The 26,022-nt window shown below is 40.7% G+C and overlaps 1 protein-coding gene across 5 annotated transcripts in view; it reads left to right on the top strand.

Annotated features, from left to right (window-relative positions):
* Positions 1–2,150: 2,150 nt before the first annotated feature.
* The window catches only part of LOC149205964 (uncharacterized), an 86,289-nt gene continuing 62,417 nt past the window's right edge, over positions 2,151–26,022 (top strand). For 2 of the 5 annotated variants that reach the window (XM_089395237.1, XM_089395235.1), the window contains exons 1-2: positions 2,151–4,750; positions 4,897–4,984. In XM_089395237.1, the coding sequence (XP_089251363.1) occupies positions 2,447–4,747 (2,301 nt within the window). In that variant the 5' untranslated portion in view covers positions 2,151–2,446 and the 3' untranslated portion in view covers positions 4,748–4,750; positions 4,897–4,984. The remainder of the gene's footprint in view (positions 4,751–4,896; positions 4,985–26,022) is intronic. The other 3 variants (XM_089395236.1, XM_089395234.1, XM_089395238.1) reach the window with 2 other exon arrangements.

The following is a 26,022-nucleotide window of genomic DNA, read 5'->3' as shown; positions in this document are numbered from 1 at the left end:
TTTTATACATATAACTTTTAATTAATTAAAATAAATTTAATTAATTAAATTAACTTATATATAAGTTTTAATTAATTAAATTATATATATCTATATATATATAACTTTTTTATTAATTAAATTAACTTTATATATATATATATATAAAACTTATAACTAAAAGTTATATGTTATAAAATTTATAATATATATTATATATAACTTATATATATTTATATTATATATGTTATATATATCCTATGGACAGTTATATTATATATGTTATATATATCTTATGGACAGTTACGTTCAACTAGAAATTCACGCTCAGGTTGACTTTCACCCTTTCTCGTCGGACAGCAATACTAACCGCACAGAATAATACCGCAAATAAAATACCGTTATCAGTGATTTCAGTAATTTCAGAAATATCGTGAACTACCGCAGTTAATAATAAAACGAGAGCTTACAGCGTATGTTACCGCAGATTAAAAAAGAGACGTCAGAACTTCAGCGTTTTCACCGCAGGTTACGCCACACGGGCCCCCGCAGAGATTATTCCACGTAGCCGCAGGCAATCGTTTTGGGTGAGTTGAGTGTCGAGGATGGACCACAGAGCTTGGGTGAAGTGATGGAGATCTCTGTGCAACAATTTGAACTGCGCAGAGTAGTTTATCTCGACGTTTGGCGAGGGTTTCTGAAATGGGGCGTTCTACAATCGTTTTATACTCTACTTTGTGCTCTTTTTTTTTTCAATTCAATCGAACCTTTAAAGAAGCCCCTCACAAAAACCAGATTAACTCTGGTTCCACACAGAATTTTATAGCCGAAGGGTTAAAAAATGATTGGGCTACGGGCGTAAAGTGGGAAGCGGAAAGCGGAGTGACAGGGGACGACCAAGACCGGCAGAACAGCGAGTGGCAGAGTCGGATGGCGGTAGAAAAAGAACAAAGTGGCGGAAGTGAATGGCAATTGGACCTGTGCTGGATCTGTGCAACAGCAGAGCAACCGAGGATCGTATGCTCTGATACCAATGAAGTGTAAAACTTCCGGATAACAGAAAGATATATAAAAATACTTTGTTAATAAAATGAATAGACAGATGATGTCTTTTACAACGGGGTTTCCTGGCTTAAATACTGCCATGGACACCCTTTAGGAAAGGGCATGATCTTATGATCGTGCCCTTTTCGCCTAACTAAACCTAAATTAAATAATAAACCTGAAATTAACTAAATTTTTACATAACAAAGTGCTTTTTGGACTCCTAGTTTGTCCAATGATGCTATATGGGTGTAAATTGTGGGCTAGCAGCACTCCCGTCTCAAAATTGAAACAAATTGAGAAAATCCAAAAAAGCTTGATCATGAGCAAGTTCAAAATAAAAAGTTCGGTACCTTATGAGATAATGCTGAGTGAAACAGGAGCAACTTCCATTGAAGCAATTGCTATGGTGCGGCTCATAAGATACCTAAAAAGAATTGAACAAATGAGAGTAGGTAAATGACCTAATGTTATCTTCAATGAAGGCATCAGTGAAAGAAAGAAAACATGGATGAAACAAAACTACACATGGATGCAAAAGTGGGATATCTACCTCAATGCCTGCCCACAAATAGCGAGGAGCTAAAGGATTTTGTTATGGAGAAGTTTCGTAAAAAGGTATGGGGAAAAGAGTTGGGTAGAAAGAAGAAATATTACATTGAGGAATTCAATCCTACATGTGATTTACAACAAAAAGAGTTCATTGGAGCTAGCATTTCGTGGAGGGCAAAGGTTCTTATTGCTCAATTAAGGACCAACTCACATCAATTTCAGTGTGAAGGAGGACGGTGGAAAAGGCCTAAAGAAGCTTGGGAAGAAAGGGTGTGCACATTTTGCATGTCTGGGGCTGTGGAATCGGAAAAACATTTCATTTTGAAATGTGATGCATTCAAAGACATCAGAGAAAGTTATGAGAACATGTTAGCATCAGTTTCTTGGCACTGTCTTTTTAGTGTCTTTTTAGTGAGGAGATTGTTAGAAGGTTGGGTCAGCTTATCATCAATTTGAATCAGAAAAACACGAAATTACAAAGAGCGAAACACAAGAAACTAATGGCCTCATAGACTATTTTTAGTCTCGTGAACCTTAAAATATGAAATTTCATTTCATTTCACATGACTGAAATTTAGGCTAATAACCCCCTTTATTAAATCCAGACCTCTGAACTTCTTCCCATTTGGAATAAAACATGTTCGCCATCGGCTCACGATATTTCTCCCCGCAAATAATTAGCAATTCTCCGCGAGCGATGTATTTGAACATCGCTTACCCACCCCCACTGACGACGCTGGTAATCTTCGGTGACGGGCAAATCATTTAATGAGAAAGCCAATGTTGCACTAACGCCATGGATGATGGATGTTTTGATAAAGGTAAAGGCTTGAAGTATTAATGGTCGGGCATTCGACGCCGGAGATGCAATATGCTGCTGGTAAGATCGATACATTTTAATCCTTCTGTTCTCGAAAGGAACAAAGCTCCAATTCTGCAAGTGTTTTCTTTCTTTTCAAATGATTCAAAGAATATCAAACCCATTAATCTCTTTAAGCTCGACAACATTGACCTTTGTAAGTTTGCAAAGAAGCACAATAAAAACTTAAACAAATGCCAACAGATAATCTCCATTCTGGAAAGCAGAGAAGGGGGACTGAATGAATTAATGAAACACATGAAGGTACATGGCTGGAAAATGCCATGTGGGTCGTTCAACCCTCTGTTACAAAATTACTGTATGTCAAGAAAAGTGCAGGAGGCTCTGGACCTGTATCATCACCCCGCATTTCATCCAGATTCCTCTGCATTTGAGATAGTCATCACGGGTGTTTGTAGAAAAGGTGATTGGAAGCAGGCGTTGTTTCTTCACGAGCAAATGCAGCAGGCAGGATTTATACCCACAACCTCTACTTTCTCTTCACTCATACGAGGCTCCTTGAAGGTTGGCAATCTTGATATTTCATTGAAAGCCTTCTATAGCATGAGAGATCTTGGATTGAAGCCTGATATCTATGCTTTTAATGCTCTTGCCACTTCTCTCTGCAAGTCTAATAGGCAGGCATATGCTGACAATATTTTCCATGATTTAAGGAACGATGGCTTTGAACCTAATATGGTGACCTATACGATTTTGATAGGTGGGTGGTGCAGAGTAGGTTTGATGGACAATGCCATGAAGTTATTCACAGAAATGAAACTGCGGCGATGTTATGGTAATGATGTCACATATAGTATGTTGATACATGGCTACTTGAAGATTGCTCAAGTAGACAAAGCATATAGTTTATATAGGGAAATGCGCCAAAATGGTATTGTGCCAAGTGCACCCCTTTCGAGCACCTTATGGAATGCACTGTTTAAAGCTGGCAAGGGTGAGGAGATGTGGAATTTGAGGAAGGAGAACAATGTGTTCGAGGAAGTATTTGCACGCGGCCATGTTGAGATGATCAAGAGAACGAAATCATTCAATGCTGAGATGTATGATGCCTGTGTGTTTAGTATAGTGAAATTTATAAATTCTGACAAGGTTATGGAGGGTGTTACGGTTTTCAGAGCAATGAGGGATGCTGGTTGGGTTGTTGATGAAGGCATGTGTGCAATGCTGATCAGTGCTTTGAGCAAGTCAGGTGAAATTTTTGAAGCCGAAAGGCTCTACAGTGAAGCAAAAAGAACCAATCTGGCCGGTATTCAAGTTTATTCCAATTTCTTGGTTACCCTTTTGCATTCCAAAAGCGTAGATAATGCAAGGCAAGTGCTTGAAGAGATGGAAAATAAGGGCTTGGTTTTGGATGGCAGATCTTACGAGTTTTTAGTTGTAGAACTTGTCAAAGCTTCGTGTGTGGAAGATGCTTACGCGTTGTATTTGAGATGGGGTCATAAAGGTAGCTTGAGTACCCATCTAAATCTAGTCAGAGCACTAAGTAATCTAGGGCATGCTGAGAAAGCTTGGGAGGTTTATAAAGACATGCAAATGAAAGGTCATAGTCTGGATCATGGCACTTACAAGACTCTGCTTGATGGCCTTTGTGAATTTTCTCTTGTGGATAAAGCATACGAGTTGTATAAGGAGATGGAAAGGAGAAATTTCATCTTGGACACTGGCCAAATGAATAGATTGCTGAAAGTCATGTGCATGACTTGTCAAATAAACAAAGCATGGGATATATTTCAAAAACTCGAGAGTACCAGTTCAGACTCTGTAATATCATATGGTATTCTAATTCAGGGATTGATGGGTTCAAGGAACATCTCTGAAGCCCTGGACATTTTAGAAACAATGAAGAGGAGAGGGCACGAGCCCTCACTGATAATTTATAATACTATCATCAGAGGCTTAAGTTTAACTGGTCAGTTTGAGAAAGCTGATGATATTCTAGAAGAGATTAGCCATCGGGGTCTCAGGCCTGATGCTTTCACTTATTGCAGTCTTATCGATGGTCTCTGTAAAGCTGAAAAGTTTGATGCAGCAATTTGGATTTTTGAAGAGATGCAATTACAAGGCTGTCAGCCTGATGTTCCGACATACACTGCCCTTATCTTGGGGCTTACAAGGGCAGGACGGGTATTTAAGGCTCTGCAATACTTCCGTGAGATGAAGACAAAGGATTTGAAACCCCAGGATTCAATATATAAACATTTAGCTAGTGGCCTCGAAAAGAGAGGCAATGTGAAAATAGCAACTGAGCTGTGGCAAGAAATGATAAGGCATGCAGAAAAGACTGATGCTTGAAAGGTATCTGTCAGCCATTTTCAAATTATTCTATAGATATCTAATTCTACTAGAATATCATTGTTTCTAGGATCGCTTAATTCCCGGACCTGTTTTTCTTTTAACTGGCCAATGGTGCAACTCCATTCCTATGCTGAAAACATCTGCAGTGATTTGCAGGTTTTGTCACTACGATACATCCAGTCAGAACAATGGATTTCCTACACTTCTATCTGTCAATTCTCTTAAAAAACAAAGGTAATGTTTTTCTCAGTGCCCTTCCCTCCCAATCGTTTTGATCTTTTGTTCATCCTAAGATGATTTTGGGAGTAGGGCATTTTCTGATTTCCAGGAAATGTTTTCTGTAGCTTATGATGTTGATGGATTAATTTAATTGCCTGTCTATTTGAATTTGAAGTACTCTTTCTGTCATGGATGCCAGATTTATTCAATCTTGCATTCATGTATGTAAAGTTACCTAAAATCTAATCTCATCTCATGTTGAACCAATGGAATATGTCAAAATGGTTCCGAGTTTCTATCTGATAAACTATCACTATCTTCAGTTATAGATATTTTCTTCGAATTGTCTCCTAAATGGAGCACACACTGCATCTTTTTGCTTAATTCACTTATTAGTTCTGCATAATCAGTTATATATAGCTTTTAGTGCACACATGCCTTGATATGTCTGCCTACGGGATTGATTGGCTGGCATGCTATCCTTAATCTGTGGGCATTGCTCAGACAGGATGACTTGGGTCGCAATACAGTGAGGTGACAACTGGTTGTGCTGAAATAGCACTGTGAGCATGCCACAGGAGAAGTCAGTAGCATAATAACAGAAGCATACTATTGTTCAGGCGAGGGATAAAGTGCCAGTAATCATAACAAGATAATTCATTCACAAAGTGCATTGTCAAATAAGGAAATAGTGATGGGGCTTGATTGCGGTTCATGGAATTAATTAACACAATAAATAACAGATGATTAAACTTATTCATATGAATGCGAACTCAGAAATAAACCATTTAGCCAGTTCAGCAATCATACCAAGTGTAAACACTGAGGCAAAAAAGGATCGCTCAATCTGTGATTCTGTACAGTCCATTGTGTGTACAGAACTACTAAAAAATTTGACCAGAGTTTGTAATGCCGCATGGTCTAGTCGCTTCTTTTTAATTTTAAGTATGTTTTATGCTTAGAGCAATTTATTTCAATTTTCACAGTTAGCTCAATATCTTTTTAGATTAGCAATCACATCAGCATTAAAGTAAATTGCAGATAGAACATAAACATAGATCGCAGAAGACAAGCCAAGACAAGAGGACACAAGATGTGGGGCTAGCCAGGGACAAACCCCAATGTGGGGAAACCCTTGATCAATTCTTCTTATATGTTCTTCAATAGTTCAGCAGAGAGAGAGATAGTACATTTACAACAGAGGTCAACTCTTTGACTTATCTTAAATAAGAGCATAGGTCATCTCTAAGCAGATGATACATGAGGTAGCTGAACTCAGTGGAAGACATGCTGCTTCAACTGATTCTCCTAGCGGACTCCATCACCATGCATTGTGTTGCACCTTGTCATCATGCTGCACTTCACTGTGCTGCATCGTGCTGCACCCATCATAACTATGCTGGACCTCATTACTACGCCGCACACATCATACTGCTGCACCTTCCGGGACTGCAACATCTTGCTGTACTTTATCGTCTTGCTGCGCTTACCAGTGCTGCCTTATCCTGTACCTCACTGTGCCCATCATGCTGCATCTCATTGTAGCATTTAATATCACTGTACTATGCTAGCAAGTGCTGCACACAACATGCTACACTTCACATTGTCATGATGCCCATCATTGTGCTGTAGCACTTCACATCATACTGCTCATACTGCTGCACCATGATTGCTTGCTGTCCTTGTTGTTGCTGCTGTCCCGTTGTGGCATCATTGCACTATGCCATTATACTACTAGCATTGCTGTCCCAATGTTAGTGACATTGCTATTCCATGTTTGCCATATTGCTGTCATACTATTCACTATGCCATTATACTACTAGCACTGCTGTCCCAATGTTAGTGACATTGCTATTCCATGTTTGCCATACTGCTGTCATACTATTCCATGTATTCTGGGCAGCCTTTATCAACAACAGTCTTCACACTTTGGCATGCTGCTCCAACCCTGTTTGTTAGTGCACATTGCTGCTGTCCCATCATTGCTGTTATCCCATCATGCTGCTGTGCCATTGTTGCTGCTGTCCCATTGTTGCTGTTGTGACTGCACCCAACACACAGCAATACTAGCCCTCTAGTGGCCAGCCTTGAAGAGGCTCCTCCCATGCCACATTATCCTTTCAATGCAGCCATGGAATAACTCCAACAGCTTGCTATGGCCTGTGGCCTAGCTTGCTGTAGCTTTCAGCCTCCTCAACGTGCCCAAACAACCACTCAAATTCCAGCATTTAGCTTCCCTCTACTCGGCCTAGTAGCCTGCCCTCTCGGCCCTAGATCCTTGGCCCTTCATCCATCAATTCGGTCACTTGAAGTGACCTGCGGCTAGGGCTTGGACAGACCTGCGGTTAGGGCTGGGCAGACTTGCGGTTAGGGCAGATTAGACCTGCGTATAAGGGCGGTGAGTAGGGCCTCCTCCATCGTGTTATTTCTCCATCCTTGGACTGCGGCTAGGCTCCTTTAGGCAGTGTATAGAAGTAGGGGTCTCCTCCCTTGAATTGCTGCTAGATCATCCTCCTTAGGATTGCGTTAGGACATTGTTATGAAACCAACGCACAAAAAGATAGAATAGATAGATCAACGCTTTAGAATTCAGCCTCTTCGAGGGGGCAACCTCCTTTACATTACACAAATGCACAATTCTTGGATGATACAAATGACAAGGCCTCCTTTCTATATATAGGAGTCTAAGGGGTCATAATATAATCAGAGCCGACATAACAATAATAATGTAAAGGCACAATAATAACAATAGTGGGCTTCTATGGGGCACAATAATAACAATATGGGGATTACATGGGCACAACAATATAATAAGGGGGTTGTACTAATAACAATAAGGGGTTACACTAGTAGTATAGGGACCTAACATACCCCTCTCTTTCAAAAAGTGTTGTCTTCAACGTTTGAGTAGTTCTTGATGCTTTTGTATAAAATTCTTGTCCTCCCATGTGGAATCTTCAGCGGGTAAGTTCTTCCACTCGATGAGATACTCTGAAATTGATCGATTTTGTAGCTATGGGGTTCTTGTTTCTGTGATTGCTCCAGGTTCCAATATGATTTTTCCTTCCTCGTCAAGTTCTGGCAAGATTATTTGAACTGGGATCTTCTACAACTTTTGAATGAGTAGTCACACTTCCTTCCATTCATCCCTTGCTTCGTTTATCCAATCTGGTTGGATAATAGAAATTGCACAAAACAATGCTTCCACATCCTCATCCTTTCTTAAGAGTGCATATGCAACAACATTTTTCTTCCCTTTTTTGTAGATGATTTGAAAGTCATAACCCAACATATTTGTGACCCATTTTTTCTGTTCTTCTAAATATAATCTTTGTTTTAAAAAGTATTTAAGACTATCATGATCCATATCTACCTCGAAGGGTCTTCCCATTAGGTAAGGTCGCCATTTCTTAAGTGCGTGTATTATTGCCAACATTTCCTTCTCATAAATAGCTTTCTTGAGGGACATTTGTTTGTATGTATGTAACCATAAAAATACCCAATCACCTACATCAAAACTTCTTTCATTGAGATATTGACCTGCCTGTTGTTTCATTTCATTCTGCACCAAAGTGTCGTTATCTTTTAAAAGTTGGAGAACTTGATGCTCGATGTGATCTTTCACTGCTTGAATCCTTTTCTTCTTGATATGTCTTTCTATATTGAGAGTTTGAGGAGTGGTAATTTCTTCCAGTGCATTACAAGATATGGTTGGATTCATTTCTTGATGCTCTATGTGATCTTTCACTTCTTGAACATTTTTCTTCTTGATATGTCCTTCTATCTTGATAGTTTGAGGAGTGGTAATTCCGGCCATTGCATTACAAGATATGGTTGGATTCATTTCTTCTTTCTTGATGTGGTCTTTCACTTCTTGAACCTTTTTCTTCTTGATATGTCCTTCTATCTTAAGAGTTTGAGGAGTAGTAATTATTTCCAATGCTTTACAAGATGTGGTTGGATTCATTTTTTTTTTCTCCGAGGTTGGTTCCTGGTGTATATACTCTTCCTTTGACATTTCTTGATCATTTTCTTCCTCTCCACAATCAATGTAAATTAATTTTTTCTCAGCACACTTATGACCTTTAATGTATTTTTATCACAATTGTAACAAAGCCCTTTTTCTTTTTTTTCTTCCAATTGTTGTGGTGTAACCCTTGTAGGTTGTGGAAGGCTAGGAGAAACAACACTTCCATCTTTATAGTTGTGAGGGGTAGACTTCCTTGTTGCCATAATTTTTCTTTCCACTTTGTAACAAAGCCCTTTTTCTCATTTTTCTTCCAATTTTTGTGGTGTTGCTCTAAAAAAGGTGTTGCTTTTTGTATCCTCATAATGTGCTGTAATTTCCTCCATGAAAATTGACCACCTAACAAGTGGTTTACTAGAACAAAGCTCTTTATACCATAAAAATTGATCTTGTTCTAAATATGAAGATGCAATACATAGTAACATACCTTTTGTAACAGTGGTACACCATGTAGATCAAAATATTTCTCCATCTGTAGTATCCAATTTACCAGATCCTTGCCATCAAACTTCCTCATCTCGATTTTTCTTGATTTTAGGAGCTCGATCTTGAAACGACTGTAACTCTGTAATTTCAGATCTTCAAGTTCTGAAATTTCTTCCTACGGTAGCTCTCTGAGTTCTCTTTCTAACCCCACAAGTATGATTAGAATTTGATTATCCAAGAAAGAGTTATGTCAAATCTCCCAAGATGACCTGATTATATACCTTTTCAGAAGAGAGAACTTGTATGAAGTGCCACGTGTCACTGTTTTGACCTTTGGATCTGAAAAATATATACAAGAAACTACAGTCCGTCCTCTTTCTGTAACTTCTTACGAAATTTCAATCTGATGCTCAGAGAGAGTTATGACGATTTTCCCATGGTGACCTATTTGGAATGTAATTCGGGGGTCTGCAAACACCCTAACTTCCTCAGACTATATCTCCGAAAATATAGCAAGACAAGATCTGAAATTCGGAGCCGAGGTTCAGACCGATTTCTTATCAAATGGGTTTTTTTTTTAGCTTCTGAAACGTCGCAGAAAAAAGTTATAGCGAAAATACTACGATGATTTGTTTGGAGCAGCGAAACCCTAGAATCCAAAGCTTTGATACCAAATGTTATGAAACCAGCTCACAAAAAGATAGAATAGATAGATCAACGCCTTAGAATTCAGCCTCTTCGAGGGGGCAACCTCCTTTCTATTATACAAATGAACAATTCTAGGATGATACAAATGACAAGACCTCCTTTCTATATATAGGAGTTTAAGGGGTCATAATATAATCAGAGCCGACATAACAATAATAATGTAAGGGCACAATAATAACAATAATGGACTTCTACGGGGCACAATAATAACAATATGGGGACTACATGGGCACAACAATATAATAAGGGGGTTGTACTAATAACAATAAGGGGTTACACTAGTAGTATAGGGACCTAACAAGCATCCTCCTTAGGATTGTGTTAGGGCTTGTAGAGACCAGCGTATGGGGCAGCGTGTAGCCTTCCTTCTTGACTGCGTCTAGGTCTCATACTAGGGCTCCTTACCTTCTATGTTTAGGGCTTCCTCTCTTAGATTTCTCTTCCACTAAAACCCAGAACAAGTGGAGAGAAATCAAGAGTGAAGTGTGTGTAGAAATGACTATCAAGTCACCTCTTTTTATACTAAAACGTTGAGCACATGTGTGGGTTATTTGGTTGTTGGCCGACCTTGACGAATTGTCTTATAACACAAATAAATTCATAACTCCATGAATACTTATCGGAATCGGATGATCTTTAGATCAATCCTACACCTCTCGATGAGAGGAGTCCAAGAAAAATATCAACGGCCATAAATAAGATGACCCACATGGAGTTTGGCCCTAGTTTCCAATTTTAACACTCCCTCTCAACTAGGGAGAACTCCATCCACTGATCCATCTGCCAGACTGTACTATCTCTGCCATTAGTGCCTTGCACTGCTCTGCTCTGCTGAACCATGAAGAAGAAGAATTGATCGAGAATGTCTCATACCATTCTCTACTAACCCGAAGTCAGTTCCATATGAAGAGAGTGTGTCATACCACTCTTATTGATCCTAGATCAGTTCCAAGAGAGATTCGTATCACTCTTACTGACCCGAAGTCAGTTCTAATTGATCCCATATCAATATCAAAAGAGAGTGTCTCAAACCACTCATACTGATCCCAGATCAGTTTCATTGATCCCAGATTAATATTAAAAGAGAGTGTCTCAAACCACTCATACTGATCCCAGATTAGTTTCATTGATCCTAGATCAATATCAAAAGAGAGTGTCTCAAACCACTCATACTGATCTCAGGTCAATGTCAAAAGAGAGTGTCTCAAACCACTCATACTGATCCCAGATCAGTTTCATTGATCCCAGGTCAATATCAAAAGAGAGTGTCTCAAACCACTCATACTGATCCCAGATCAATGCAGGTCATCCTAGCACAGGAAGTACGGTAGATACAACGATGTGTCCATTGATAGTACTACTATGGTCCCTAACCCTATTTCCCTACTAATTGGCGAGATGAGAGGTACTTCCCATGAGTCCCAAACTACATGGGTAGGATGCCTCGACAGGAGAACCACTCATCCTGTCCATAAGTCATCACGGGGTATCACAGGGGAAGGCTGAACCACTCACCCTGTACACAGCGCACCATTAGGGGAGGGTGAGTCACCCTATGGTTGCTTGTTGCTCCAAGAAGTACCCCAAGCCTGTGGAAGCTCCCAGAGCTCAAAGCATGCATCATGCAGGACCCTCATAAGAGGGTTTCTCAACGACTCCAAGTCGTTCGGGAAAGTCACAAATTTGACCTTTCCCCGGGACTTCGACAGAATGTCAGCGACCTGTACATCAGTCTCAATGCGATGGAGCCTTCTCGCTCATCGATGTACCATATCCCAGATAAAGTAGTATCTGATGTCTATATGCTGGAGCGATCATAGAATACAGGATTCCTCAACAATCGAATCCCCCTCTGGTTGACATAGAAGATCATGGTGGTATCCATCATCTGTACAAATAGCTCACTGAAGAGCTTCCACAACCAGGCAGCTTCACACGAGGTCATACTCGTAGCTATGTATTCGGTCTCAGCGGTGCTCAAAGCAACCGTCTTCTGCTTCCTACTCATCCAGGATATCGAGCAGAACCCAAAGAGAATTAGCACCCAAAAGTGCTCTTGCGATCCTCCACACTGACTGCCTAGTAGTCATGCAGTGTATCTCAATCCATGAGAGATTGTGCCCTGAATATATCTTGGAAGATTCTTGGCATCAATTCAGTGAGGCTCAACCAAATATGAGCCTAACATGCTAACTGCAAAACATATATCCGGGCGAGAGTTCACCAAGAACATCAATGCTAGTATGAGTTTGTGAAACTCAGAGGCATTTCCCAAAACAGGTCCGGTATCCTTACCACATAACTTCTGAAAGTTAAGATCCATCGAGGTAGTTGCGGGTTTGCAGTTCACCATTCCAAATCCGGAATCCAACTCCCTCTTACTTTTGCAAATGAGAGGGTCTGCACCTGTCAGAAAGAGGTCGTCCTCAGAAGGTGTCGGTATGAGAGGTCTATCATCCACAACCTTCAAGCAATGGTTTGGATCGACTTCACTCCTAGTGAATCTCAGCTTCATCAGACAGCTATCAATCCTCTCATATTAAGCCCGGGGTGTTTTGCTTCGAGCCATGGAGGGCTTTCTTCCACCTGCATACATGAGATTCCTGATCATGAATCTCAAACCCCTTGGGTTGTTCCAAACCTGTGGACTTGTTACATGAGGGGAATGGTCCCCTTGCAAGATTTTTCTTCAGTACATCTCAGACATGTACCTTCATGCTTTTCTTGAATTCAGGCATCCTTGTCGCCATCTGACTCACATCGGGTAGTGCCCCATAATAAGTAGACCTCCGGTGCTATAGATGAGATGTGTCAACTGACATGGTCCCTAATGGACCATCTTGCAATTTGATACAAATTGCCAACCCTGAACCCATGAGTAAAAGCATCTTTGAAAAATTCCATTTTCAAACACGTACCTTTCCATCGATGAATGCCACCCTGAAACCTTTGACTTCCATTGCCGAAATGGACACTAGGTTCTTCTTGCGATCAGGTACATAAAGAGATTCTCGTAAATGAATTGAGTTACTCTCATTCAATTGAGGGGTAACATTCCCTACACCCTTTCCGAGATAGGTGGCATCGACTCCAAGTATAATCCCATGATTGTTTCCATCTCTACTAAATTAGAGAGAGCACCCTTCTATCCGATGAAGTGCCTTGAAGCACTGGGGTTCCTTGCTTTCTTTGAAGAGTCGGCCATTTCCTTGATGACCTGCATTCCTTCGATCATTGAAGATGTCCCTGGAATGATTGTTATCATCATCAAGTGATGTGTCCCTACCATTCAGACACTCCTCAGCATAATGGCTGAACTTATTACAAACAAGGCATCTGCCTTTCCTTCCACCCTTAGACCTGGACTTCCCATTGAAGTGATCTTTAGGTAGGCCATCAGAAGCTTCCGCTGCGCCATTCTGATAATATTCTCTGCTTTGACTTCACCCTTGGTGAATTTGAAGAGGGATGAGGAATCCATTGATCCTTTTGTCCTTTCCCAACTGTCTTCGGTGATTGCTCTTTCACTCTTGCTTGGGCTTTGTCTTCACCTTAGTTCCGATACCATGTTAATTTTAGGTATGTTCTATGCTTAGAGCAATTTATTTCAATTTTCACAGTTAGCTCAATATCTTTTCTAGATTAGCAATCACATCAACATTAAAGTAAATTGCAGATAGAACATAAACATAGATCGCAGAAGACAAGCCAAGACAAGAGGACACAAGATGTGGCGCTAGCCAGGGACAAACCCCAATGTGGGGAAACTCTTGATCAATTCTTCTTATATGTTCTTCAATAGTTTAGTAGAGAGAGAGAGAGATAGTACATTTACAACAGAAGTCAACACTTTGACCTATCTTAAATAAGAGCATAGATCATCTCTAAGTAGATAATACATGAGGTAGCTGAACTCAGTTGAAGACATGCTGCTTCAACTGATTCTCCTAGGTGACTCCATCACCATGCATTGTGTTGCATCGTGCTGCACCCTGTTAGCGCTTGAAATTTCACCTCAGGCTGAGAAAGGCAAACTCCAAGGCAACATCAAACCACTTAGCCTCGTAGCTAGCCCTACGGGGCAGGAGAGGGCTCTCTCCGGTCTATCTCGGCAAAGATCTTCAACGGGCAGAGATAACCAATAAAGAACACTGATTTTAGGCTAGTAAACTGATAAAAAGGTTTGATTTGGGATTTTTAGGGTTTTGGTGGAAAATCGGGGAAAGGCAATTTTGGGTGCGGGGATTGGACACAGTTTTTGCAGGGGGTTCTTTGGGGCAAGGTAAGAGACTGTATTGGTGCCTTTGAAAGAGTCAGATGGGCAAGAGTGACTGGTGAGGAGCTAAGGAGAGCAAGTAAACACCTTGAATTCTCCTTAAACAGATGAAAACATTGATATTAAGCAAACTTAAAAGCAGAGCATGGCAATCATGAATTCTACTTTAACACTTCATTTGCCTAATTTGCAGAAGGAAAAGTAAGAAGATGTTTCACATAACAAACTTACAAGTACAAAGAGAAACACACCATCAACACATGTAACCACAGGAATCCCAAAAAGGACTGCAAAACCCTGGTCTTTCTTCCTTTGCCAAAATTGCAGAGATACAATGAGTAATACAATAGAAACTTTCTCCCTCAAGAGTCCAACCATGAAAATGACCAAGAAAGTACATAATATAGGCAATCTAACATCTTTCCTTGCCTCTAGGGGTCGAGCTCACTATCCTAGGAGCTGTTTCAACCAATTCCAAACTGAGCACTAAAATCTAGGCAGTCAAAACAACTTGCCTCTATAAGCTAGGAAACCAATTCATTCATTAAATTTTTGCCTATTTCATGAATGAATCTTCTAGAAGAGATAAATAAGTGTCAAAGTATCATAAAATTACATCATTTACATCAAGGAGGATCAAAATCCACTCCAAAAAGTCAAACCTAGTCAAAACTGCGTTTTGCTGAGCTGTAGGTGCATTTCTGTGAAAATGGCCTGATGCGTAGCGCCCTGAATCTCAACGCGTAGCGCGCCTTTGGGCCTACTTTTGAGGCACTTCCCGGTGTCCAAATGAGGCAAAAGTGGGCTTGTTGGAAAGGTCTGGATGTCTACTTTCCAACCCAAGTGGAATTTCTGAATTTGGTGACCATTTGCCCCTCCAAAATTGCAATCTCCCAAGACTGCTTCCTGTGTGTCAAAAAGGTGGCAGAAAGTCATTTTTTGCTTTTTTTTGACCTTCTGGAGGCTCAAAACTTGGTGAAATTTCTTGGCAATTGCTGAGCAAGTGTATTTTTGCATGACAAATCCAAAAATGCTGAGTTTTCATGAAAAGGAGTTGCCCATCTTCAGGGTAGCGCGTGGCGCGCTACGCATTGGGGAAGAAAACCTGTTTTTTGCCCAAAAATTCACAAATGACAAAAAATGCTCAAATTTTTTTGAAATTTGTGCTGGAGGTAAGTCATTTAGCACCATGCTCCTCCAAGGAAGCCTCAGCCAAAATGTGGAGGGGATCGGGCCCTTTTCTTCGTTTTAGTGCTTTGCTCAACCGTCCTTTGAGCACCTTCATTTTTGCCTTACATACGTGCATTCGAGCCCAATAATGGTTTTTCATATTCCGGAGCATGTCTTTATCTTTGTTAGCCTTGGCCAGCAACCTCTCCAAATGAGCATTGACCCGGAGAAGCATAGCCTCTCGCTCAATGGGTACCAAATCACCGGGTCTCTTACGAGCCAAGTTGCGGTCTTCATGGATCCTCCGCAACTCATCAAGAGTGTGTTCATCTTCTAGTTGCTTGTTGCGCTGCTCTAAGTAGGTGATTGTCCAATTTTCCATTTCCAACCTTTGCTGCAACGAGTCATTTTCAGCCCTTAATTGCTGGATGATCTCCTTTGACTCTAGGCTAGGAGAAATGATATCAAGGTCAACAACATCTATGCCTGGAACACCTGATGGCCCCTCATCAATCTTGGGCTGCTTGCCTCTCTCTGGTACCTGTGCTGCTGTCGAAAGCGAGGCCCCTTCCACCTGGTGTGGAGATAACACTCGCGGTGCTGATGAAGAAGGCGAGACCCCTTCCACCTGATGTGGAGAAAATACTCGTCGAGCTGATGCAAATAAGGCCCTGTGGCCTCTCTGATATGTGACCAATGGAGGGGAGTTGACATGTCTGGGCTCAGGGATGTCATACTGCTGTGAAGGTCCTCCCTCCTCATGAACACCCTCAGGGGGTGGTGGCGCTGTGAATAAATCTCGAGAGATGAAATCCTCCCAAGGAATACCCTGCTGGGCCAACTGATGCATGACCACAATCTTGATCAAAGCATAATGGTAGATGCTCTTGTGTTGCTGTGCTGGGCTCTTTCTCTGCACCAAGGGCACCATCCTCTCAATATTCCGGCACATGAAGAAAGGAATGTTCATCATCCGTACCCGTGTGAAATGCATCAACAAGCGGATATGATACGAATACAAACGTGAAAATCTGCCTTCACAAGTGAAATAGCGAATGATGAGCCTCATCAAGGGTGCATACTCATCCCTCAAGAATCTGAAAGGAAATACACCAGTCAGGTGCCTCATATATACAGGTTTAATGTAGGGCTCAAACTGGAATCTGTCCAACAACTTGCGCTTGTTCCACTCTTCTCCAACATTGGGTATCCCTGTTGCTTGAGCAACAACCTCAGGTGACAATGTAAAATCCACCCCTGCAAGATTCACATGCCCGTTGTGCAAATGCAAAACAAACAAGCGGACCAATTCCCTGTGGTGCTGAATTTGGGAAATTCTCTCGCAATATTCATAGCATGATTGATGACGGAAACATGTGACTGCAAGTGGACAAGCTTGCAAATAGGCCAAAGAGGTGGGCTCCTCTCTCACATGCTGACCACCTTTACCACCCCTGTGAGGCCTCCTTGGCACCTCAACCTCCGGTGTTGACTCACGGTCATCACTTTGCTCATAGTCTGTTTCGGTTTCTGACATGGTTTCAAGAGCAAAATGGCTGAAATGTACTGCTGCTTCTGCTCAAATGACCTGTTGTTTTGACTGTTTGAATGCTGCTCCAAGGGGACAAAAACACAAGGGAGATGTTAGGGAGGGGGACTTTTGAGGGGATTTAGGGAAAAAATATATAAAAGGGAATTTAGGGAAGGAATTATGACACATACATCATCACACAATCATAATTTGTAGGGGTTTGATAGGAGGTAGGATTTAGGGAGATTTTGTTGAATTTTAGGGATAGGTAGGGTTATGGGGCTTTTGATATTTTTGTTAGGGAAATTGTGTGAAAGTGACAAGGGAAGTGATAATGGAAATGTGGGGAAATGAGGGATTGAAAAAGAATGACCTTGGGCAGCAAACTCAAAACCCTAGCTTCACTTGCAATTTGAAATTTTTAAACAAAATATATATGAATTTCATGCTTCACACTTGATGGCATTTGACACATTCTCCATGCTCATTTTTCTTTAGCAAGCAAAACACATTGATGATTGGAGGCCTACCTGTAAAACTTAGGAGATTTGAGGTCGTTTTGAAGCTTCACTGGTGGTTTCTGTAGGTGAAAACCCAACGCGTAGCGCGCAGGTGCTGATGCATAGCACGCAGGTGCTGTCGCTCAATTTGCCCAGTTTCACACTAAATCGCCCTTCACACTTGCTCTTGGAGTCTTGGAGGCAAATGAATTGCAAAATGAGGAGAGAGGGGCTTTTATAAGCTTGATTTAAATTAATTTCCTTTCAAACCCACTTTATAATGTTTATGTAATGACACTTTTTAAAACTAATTACTGCTGACTTGTGGTTTCCTTTTTGTCATGAAATTGGTTGAAATGATGCTTTTTCTTGAAAATTTTTGCAGGGATAGCTTCTCAGGAGTCTTGGAAAAGGAGACCAAGGCTGCATGCCGACTTTTGGAGAATTTGAATTTTTTACAAATTTTTACAAAAAATGAGAAAATGACCTTGCCTTCAAAAACAGGGTTTTTGAACTCAAGGTAAAAATTAGCTATACAATATGAAATCATCTGAAGTGATGCTTTGATGGACATCCCTCTGGCCTGCTGGGCACTTATTGACCTTAAAAGACATGACCTTTAAAGACAAAATTGGACTAAACCCTAGACCTAGTACTTTGACCTCAAGACAAGACCAATGACCCTGTAAAGAATTTATTGACTGAAACAAACTTAATCCAGCAGTGCCAAGAGGGGAATAAAAGACACAAGCTCCTCCATCAGGGTTATGGCATGCCTAATGGAATGCAATAAGATGACACTGATGAGACACCTACTTATGCAAATGCAAAGAGCTTTGATCGCTGATGGAGGGCTACTAGACCGACTCTAACACACCCAACATCACTATGCTGGACCTCATTACCATGCTGCACACATCGTACTGCTACACCTTATGCTGCACTTTCCGGTACTGCAACATCTTCGTGTACCTTATCATCTTGCTACACTTACCAGTGCTGCCTCATCCTGTACCTTACTGTGCCAATCATGTTGCATCTCATTGTAGCATTTAATATCACTGTACAATGCTAGCAAGTGTTGCACACAACATGCTACACTTCACATTGTCATGATGCCCATCATTGTGCTGTAGCACTTCACATCATACTGCTCATACTGCTGCACCATGATTGCTTGCTGTCCTTGCTGTTGCTGCTGCCCCGTTGTGCCATCATTGCACTATGCCATTATACTACTAGCACTGCTGTCCCAATGTTAGTGACATTGCTATTCCATGTTTGCCATACTGCTGTCATACTATTCCATGTATTCTGGGCAGCCTTTATCATCAACAGTCTTCACACTTTGGCATGCTGCTCCAACCCTGTTTGTTAGTGCACATTGCTGCTGTCCCATCATTGCTGTTATCCCATCATGCTGCTGTCCCATTGTTGCTGCTGTGACTGCACCCAACACACAACAATACTAGCCCTCTAGCGGCCAGCCTTGAAGAGGCTCCTCCCATGCCACATTATCCTTTCAACGCAGCCATGGAATAACTCCAACAACTTGCTATGGCCTGCGGCCTAGCTTGCTGTAGCTTTCAGCCTCCTCAACGTGCCCAAACAACCACTCAAATTCCAACGTTTAGCTTCCCTCTACTCAGCCTAGTAGCCCGCCCTCTTGGCCCTAGATCCTTGGCCCTTCATCCATCAATTTGGTCACTTGAAGTGACCTGCGGCTAGGGCTTGGACAGACCTGCGGTTAGGGCTGGGCAGACTTGCGGTTAGGGCAGATTAGACCTGCGTATAAGGGCGGTGAGTAGGGCCTCCTCCATCATGTTATTTCTCCATCCTTGGACTGCGACTAGGCTCCTTTAGGCAGCGTATAGAAGTAGGGGTCTCCTCCCTTGGACTGCGGCTAGGCTCCTTTAGGCAACGTATAGAAGTAGGGGTCTCCTCCCTTGAATTGCTGCTAGATCATCCTCCTTAGGACTGCGTTAGGGCATCCTCCTTAGACTGCGTTAGGGCATCCTCCTTAGGATTGTGTTAGGGCTTGTAGAGACCAACGTATGGGGCAGCGTGTAGCCTTCCTTCTTGACTGCGTCTAGGTCTCATACTAGGGCTCCTTACCTTCTGCGTTTAGGGCTTCCTCTCTTAGATTTCTCTTCCACTAAAACCTAGAACAAGTGGAGAGAAATCAAGAGTGAAGTGTGTGTAGAAATGACTATCAAGTCACCTCTTTCTATACTAAAACGTTGAGCACATGCGTGGGTTATTTGGTTGCTAGCCGACCTTGATGAATTGTCTTATAACACAAATAAATTCATAACTCCATGAATACTTATCGGAATTGGATGATCTTTAGATCAATCCTACACCTCTCGATGAGAGGAGTCCAAGAAAAATATCAGTTGCCATAAATAAGATGATCCACATGGAGTTTGGCCCTAGTTGCCAATTTTAACACTTCTGGAACATCACTGTGGAGGAGCAAATTTCACAAAGCTGCGAAAGAACAAACAATTCACTATGAACTGCTAGGAGCCAAGAAGAAGATTTACAAGGGTACATGATATATATTTACATGAGTTCGGATGATGCCATGATCAATCAAGGTGGTCCTTAACGGTCTATCTCATGCATAGTGAGGATGATCACTACCCTGTTCCTTGAAATTGGGTTGGCCATGGTGTGCACTGGCATGGTTAAATTTGATCACTGATGTATATCCTTGGTTGACTCGGTCAACTTTGATCATCTGTGCTATCTACTTTGGCTTCTCTAGGTTGTGATTTGGTGCTGATGTTTTACGATGAGTTATTGCTAAGGTGGCATGGGGATTTGGCTTCTAAATCAACACCAAAAGGATTTGGTGTTGGTGTTGAAGGATTGGTGAGATGAATATTTTGTGCTTGTTGTGTGGATAACCTCTAGTGTGATGAAGGATTGCCATTGGCCATGTGGGAGGATGATGCAAGTAATGCAGAGAGTTGGTGTGGTGAGTGCCATTGGATGCTTGGTGCAACACCACTTCGAAGCACTAATACTTAGTGAAGGTCTAGTGTAGATCACAAGTAAACAAATGCACATATTAATTGCCTCCCTTGGGAGCAATGGTCCCTGTTACAACACAATCTAGCACCCAGTGCAAAGCCTCACTCAATGTCCTAAACAACATGCAACACACGGGAGCGTTACAACTGTCACCGAAGCAACTACTCTCTCTTTAATGAAGGACACAATCCAACAAAAGGTAGGTTTCCCTTGTAGGGCTTAAGGATCTTAAGGATCAAGTAACCAAGGGTCTTAAACTAAATGCCCCACAAGGATTCTATAATACAAATATCCACCGGATTAGGGTACGACAAACTAGGGTTTGCACTAGATGAATGAGTAAAGTCAAGGCTTGGGTTCAAGGGGCCTATGGATCAATCTGAAGGCTGGGGTTTATCCTAAGGGGTATCAAATAGGTTACCTGAATGTTAATTTTCCATGAAATTCTGCAACTGCTATGATGAACTATCTGAAACTAATTTCTTTTCATCAAGACACAGAATTTCTAAACACACATAAGCAGCAGAATAAACACAAAGATAAAAATACAATCACACAAGAGACACAATAAATTTTCTTGGGAAACCCAACTGGGAAAATGTTAAAATTGGCAACCAGGGCAAAACTTCATGTGGGTCATCTTATTCATGGCTAATAATATTTTTATTAGATTCCTCTCGTCGAGAGGTGTAGGATTGATATAAAGATCATCCAATTCCGATAAGTATTCATGAAGATATGAATTTATTTTGATTATGGAATTATTATCAAGCCGACCTACAACTCATGTAGGCTCAGAAGCCCAACAGTCGCATCTATTCACCCACCAACGTTGTGTATAAATATAAGAGGACTTTTCCTCATTTGGACTCACTCATCTCATCACATCTCTCTCTCTCTACTCCGCAGATATGAGTCTCTTCTCTACTGCGCTGAAATGGGTCTCTCTCTCTCACATGTGAAGCCGGAAGCTGTTGAATTTGAAGCTGCAACTGCAGAAGTAAAGATTGACTTGCGTGGCCTAGAAGATCTCCTTTTTGGAACTGCGCTGTAGGTTCATCTGAATCTCCTTTGAAAGCTGCAACTTTTGGTGGTGGAATGAAGTCAATCTGACGAACGGTTTGCAAGATATCGACTGCCCTAGTTTGAAGCCGGAAACTGCTGAAACTGAAGCTGCAACTGCAGAAATAAAGATTGACTTGCGTGGTCTAGAAGATCTCCTCATCTGAACTGCGCTGTAGGTTCATCTAAACCTCCTCTGGAAGCCGAAACTTTTGGTGGTGGAATGAAGTCAATCCGACGAACGGTTTGCAAAATATCGACTGCCCTAGTTTGAAGCCAGAAACTGCTGAAACTGAAGCTGCAACTGCAGAAGTAAAGATTGACTTGCGTGGCCTAGAAGATCTCCTCATTTGAACTGCGCTGTAGGTTCATCTGAGCCTCCTCCAGAAGCCGAAACTTTTGGTGGTGGAATGAAGTCAATCCGACGGTCGGTTTGTGAGATATCGTTTGCCCTAGTTTGATAATGAAGCCGCTAATGCTGATGCTACTGATCTAGGTTTTGCTACTGCTGATATGAATCAGATTTATTGTACTATTTCTCTCTGCTGAATTATTGAAGATAAAAGAAGATTTGATCAAAGGGTTTCCCCACACATTGTGGGGTTTGTCCCTGGCTAGCCGCCACATCTTGTGTCTCTTGTCTTGGCTTGATTTCTGTCGTCGTTTAATGTTCTATCTGCACTTTACTTTATGTACATGTGATTGCTAATCGGTGGAATATAATAAGAAAAAGAAGTAAACTGTTATAAGCATAGAACATACCATAACTTAACAGAAAACCCACTCTTTGTTGTAGAATTTTATTGATAGAATTTTGAGCAATTAGATCTCTTACAAGGCAATCCGTTTCACTGTAAAAACCCTCTCGTTCTCACTGCTAAACTAGCTTGAAAGCGGCTTGCAAACTCTTGACCCAACTCCTACCTCCTTGTAGCCTTCTTGGTCCTATTTCTTTGCACACAGATCTCCTCTGTTTGGTTCGAATTTCTTGGGCATAGATCTCCTTTTCCTAGCCCAAATTCCTTGCGCGCTAAGGCTTATCTTTGTGCGCACCAACAACCCCTATTAATTAGGATAGACCTCCTAGATCCTAGCGCAAAAATTCCCTATTTCTTAGCGCTGATCTCCACAAGAAAGTCACTCTATTCAATGCTGTGTATAGGCTCCTCCTAGATACGCTCTCACAACAAGGCTTTTTGTTAAAATTGGCAACTAGGGCCAAATTCCACTTTGGGCAGGTCTTTTGAAGAATATAATTATGGCATTGAATTCCTCTTTTCGAGAGGACCAAAATCGACCTAAAGATCATCAAATTTGGATAAGGAAAAATGGGTTTTTGAATTTATGTCCACTCATATGCAAATTATCAAGGTCGACCTTCCCTCTATGTAGGCTTATAAAGTCTTATGGACATGTCACTTGAACCCCCAACGATTTGTATATATAGAGGTGCCTACAACCTCATTTCACACGTCAAATGACAAAAAAAAAGTTAAGTCTGAGGTAGTCGAGTTCAGAAGGAGGATGAAGGGGTTTTCTGTTTTGGGCTTTCTCTTCTGACACAAGGCCGAGATTCTCATGAGAGACAGTTGTAGGATTGAAGGGAAATTCTGTGCACTTTGTATGGGCCTACTTGTCATTGCAGGATCAAATCCAAGAGCAGAATATGAGGCCGAATTTGTGTAATGATTTCTGGGCCAGTTTGTGATCATCTTAAGGAAGAATCTCTTACCTTGTAAGTCCGCTCTCCTAATCTGTTGTCTCAGGTAGGGCCGCAGAGTCTAGACCAGAGGGCCGAGAGTAGCTTATCTTAGATCCAGATCAGCCCCAAGGGTTAGCGAAGGGAAGCTCCTTCTATGCCAGGGTTAGTTGCAGTGGAATGGAGGTGTGTTGGGTTGGTTGAGTGAGACCAAGGTTACTTGGGAGTGGGAGTGACATTTTCAGAAGCTCCCGGTTTGGGAGCGATTCCAGTATCGTTTTATATATATTTTATACTTTGATGCATATATGTCAACAAAAGCATGTAGAATGATGAATTAGATATAAAAAACATAGATTGAACCATATAACAACAGTCATCTAGAAGTTATAATCTTCATCAACCACGTCCACAAGTTAGTAACATAGTAACATACAACATATTGAGTCTCATGATTCATCAATCTTAAAGTTTCAAGCTTTCAAAATTTAATATATAACATTTATCATCATTGATCACCAAAGTTGTACTTGTAAGCTAAGTGTAACCATTACAACAAATAATATCTAACATGAAATGACATGTTATAAAATGAAATGAAATGAAACAACTTTCAACTTTCACGAAGCATCATATTCATAATTCATTACTAATGAGTTATAATTGCAACTTCAAACTTCAAACTTAAATTGTCATATATTGTTTACAAAAAATATCATAATAAATATGAAAAAGTCAATAGTTATAAAAACTACTAGAAACTAGAAAGACAAGTAAATCTATTATCTATTGCTAATGCTTGGGCCTCTTGCTGCCACGAGAAATGTCTAATTTTTTAGTCTTGTTGGAAAATCAAGATCTTTGTCATTAATATCACCCTCTAAGCATTAATATCCAGAGGTATCTTTGTCATTACCTCTGGATCTGTATAGGGATCTTTGTCATTAATATCACCCTCTAAGCATTAACATAAGATAGAAAAAGCATAGCATGTCAAGTCAAGATTTTGTTTGAGTGATGGGTACATTTTTAGTAGGGTCATGATAGAGGAGTTCGACAACCAATGTCACTAACATCAAGGTACATAGAGGGATTGGTGCTCTTGATTAAATACGAGTTCCATACCCTAATACATGACAAAATCCAATGGAAACATTGCAATCCCCCCAATCCTGAAATCCTGAAAAACTGATAAGTCTGCTGGATTTTGAATGAAATCTAAAATTCTACTTTCTCCATATGAAATCCAATGAGGTCGGAACCACTCTCAAACATCCTGAGTCATTTCATGGTAATGTTAAAAATTTAAGTAAAATGACGAACTCAATCTTCATTTTCATCCTTTTACTTTAAGAATTTAACATTACCATGAATCACATATCAATACTAGGGCCATAGGCTTGATCATTAGGCTGCCCCACTCAAAACTTATTTGTTTCTTTGAAAAAAATTGCATTTGGAATATTACTGCAATTTTTTTTGTTGCAAAAAAGACTAAACGCTCCCGAAAAGCCAGGGAGTGTTTTTTTTGCCGGGAGCGCGCTCCCGCCCAGAGCGCAAATTGGGAGCGGGGATGTGGGGGGGGGGGGGGCTCTCCCCCGCAACCCTGAGTGAGACAACAACATATAGAATGCAACCCTAACTAGACCATGAGTAACTTCTATTGACATTATGCTGAAGTTGCAGCTATTGAGCCACTTTCTTGTCTAAGGTTGGACTTTCAAATGAGCAAGTCAGTTTGACTTTGATCTATTGTACTCTCTCTGCTGAACATTTGATATTAATAATAAGAAGATTTGATCAAGGGTTTTCCCCATCTTGGGGTTTTTCCCTGGCTTGTGCCATATTATTGTGTCCTCTTGTCTTGGCTTGTCTTTGTGATTTATTGCATATGTTCTTTCTTCAGTAATTCTCAATATGATAATGATTCATGTGCTTGCTAATGGATTAATAAATGGGCTAATATGGAATATTGAAGCTATTGCCCTAAGCAAAGAGCATGTCCTAAATTTAACATGGTATCAGAGCTAGGTTAGGACAATGTTGAAAATTGACAGCTATGGGATGAATTTCCTTGAATAAAATTTCATTTCCGACCTTCCTAAAGTGGCTTTCTAAAAATAGAAAGTCATGTCTATCTTTGCAATGCTGACTTTCCAAATATAGTAAATCACTTTCCATCAATTCGTAATCATATATATATGATGTAAAATCACTTAACTTGTCCTTAATCAATCTCAATTGTTTAATTTTTAATTTAATCATAAATATTATTGTTATTATTATTATTACTATTATCCTCTTTATGATATTATTATTAAAAAGAAATTCAAGTCTCTCAATCATGTCATATGTAACGCCCCTCAATTAATACATATGTTATCCTATCTCTCTCTTAATGGATTCATTCCTCTCTCTCTTTAGTGCTCTTACACACCTCTTACACTCTCTTACAGACTTTAATGACTCGTCATAAAAGGATTCCTCTTACACCTCTTTAATGCATAAGTTACACTTCTCTCCTAAATGCATAAGTTACACTCCTTTCCTTTATGGCATCAGTTACACTCTTATTTTGGCATATGTAACTCCTCTTCAAGTTACATATGCTTAAA

Source organism: Pinus tabuliformis, chromosome 1_2, assembly GCF_031772625.1.
Source record: "Pinus tabuliformis cultivar Carrire ecotype Pingquan chromosome 1_2, CPIR1, whole genome shotgun sequence".
NCBI lineage: Eukaryota > Viridiplantae > Streptophyta > Pinopsida > Pinales > Pinaceae > Pinus > Pinus tabuliformis.
This window is presented reverse-complemented; position numbering and strand designations above follow the sequence as displayed.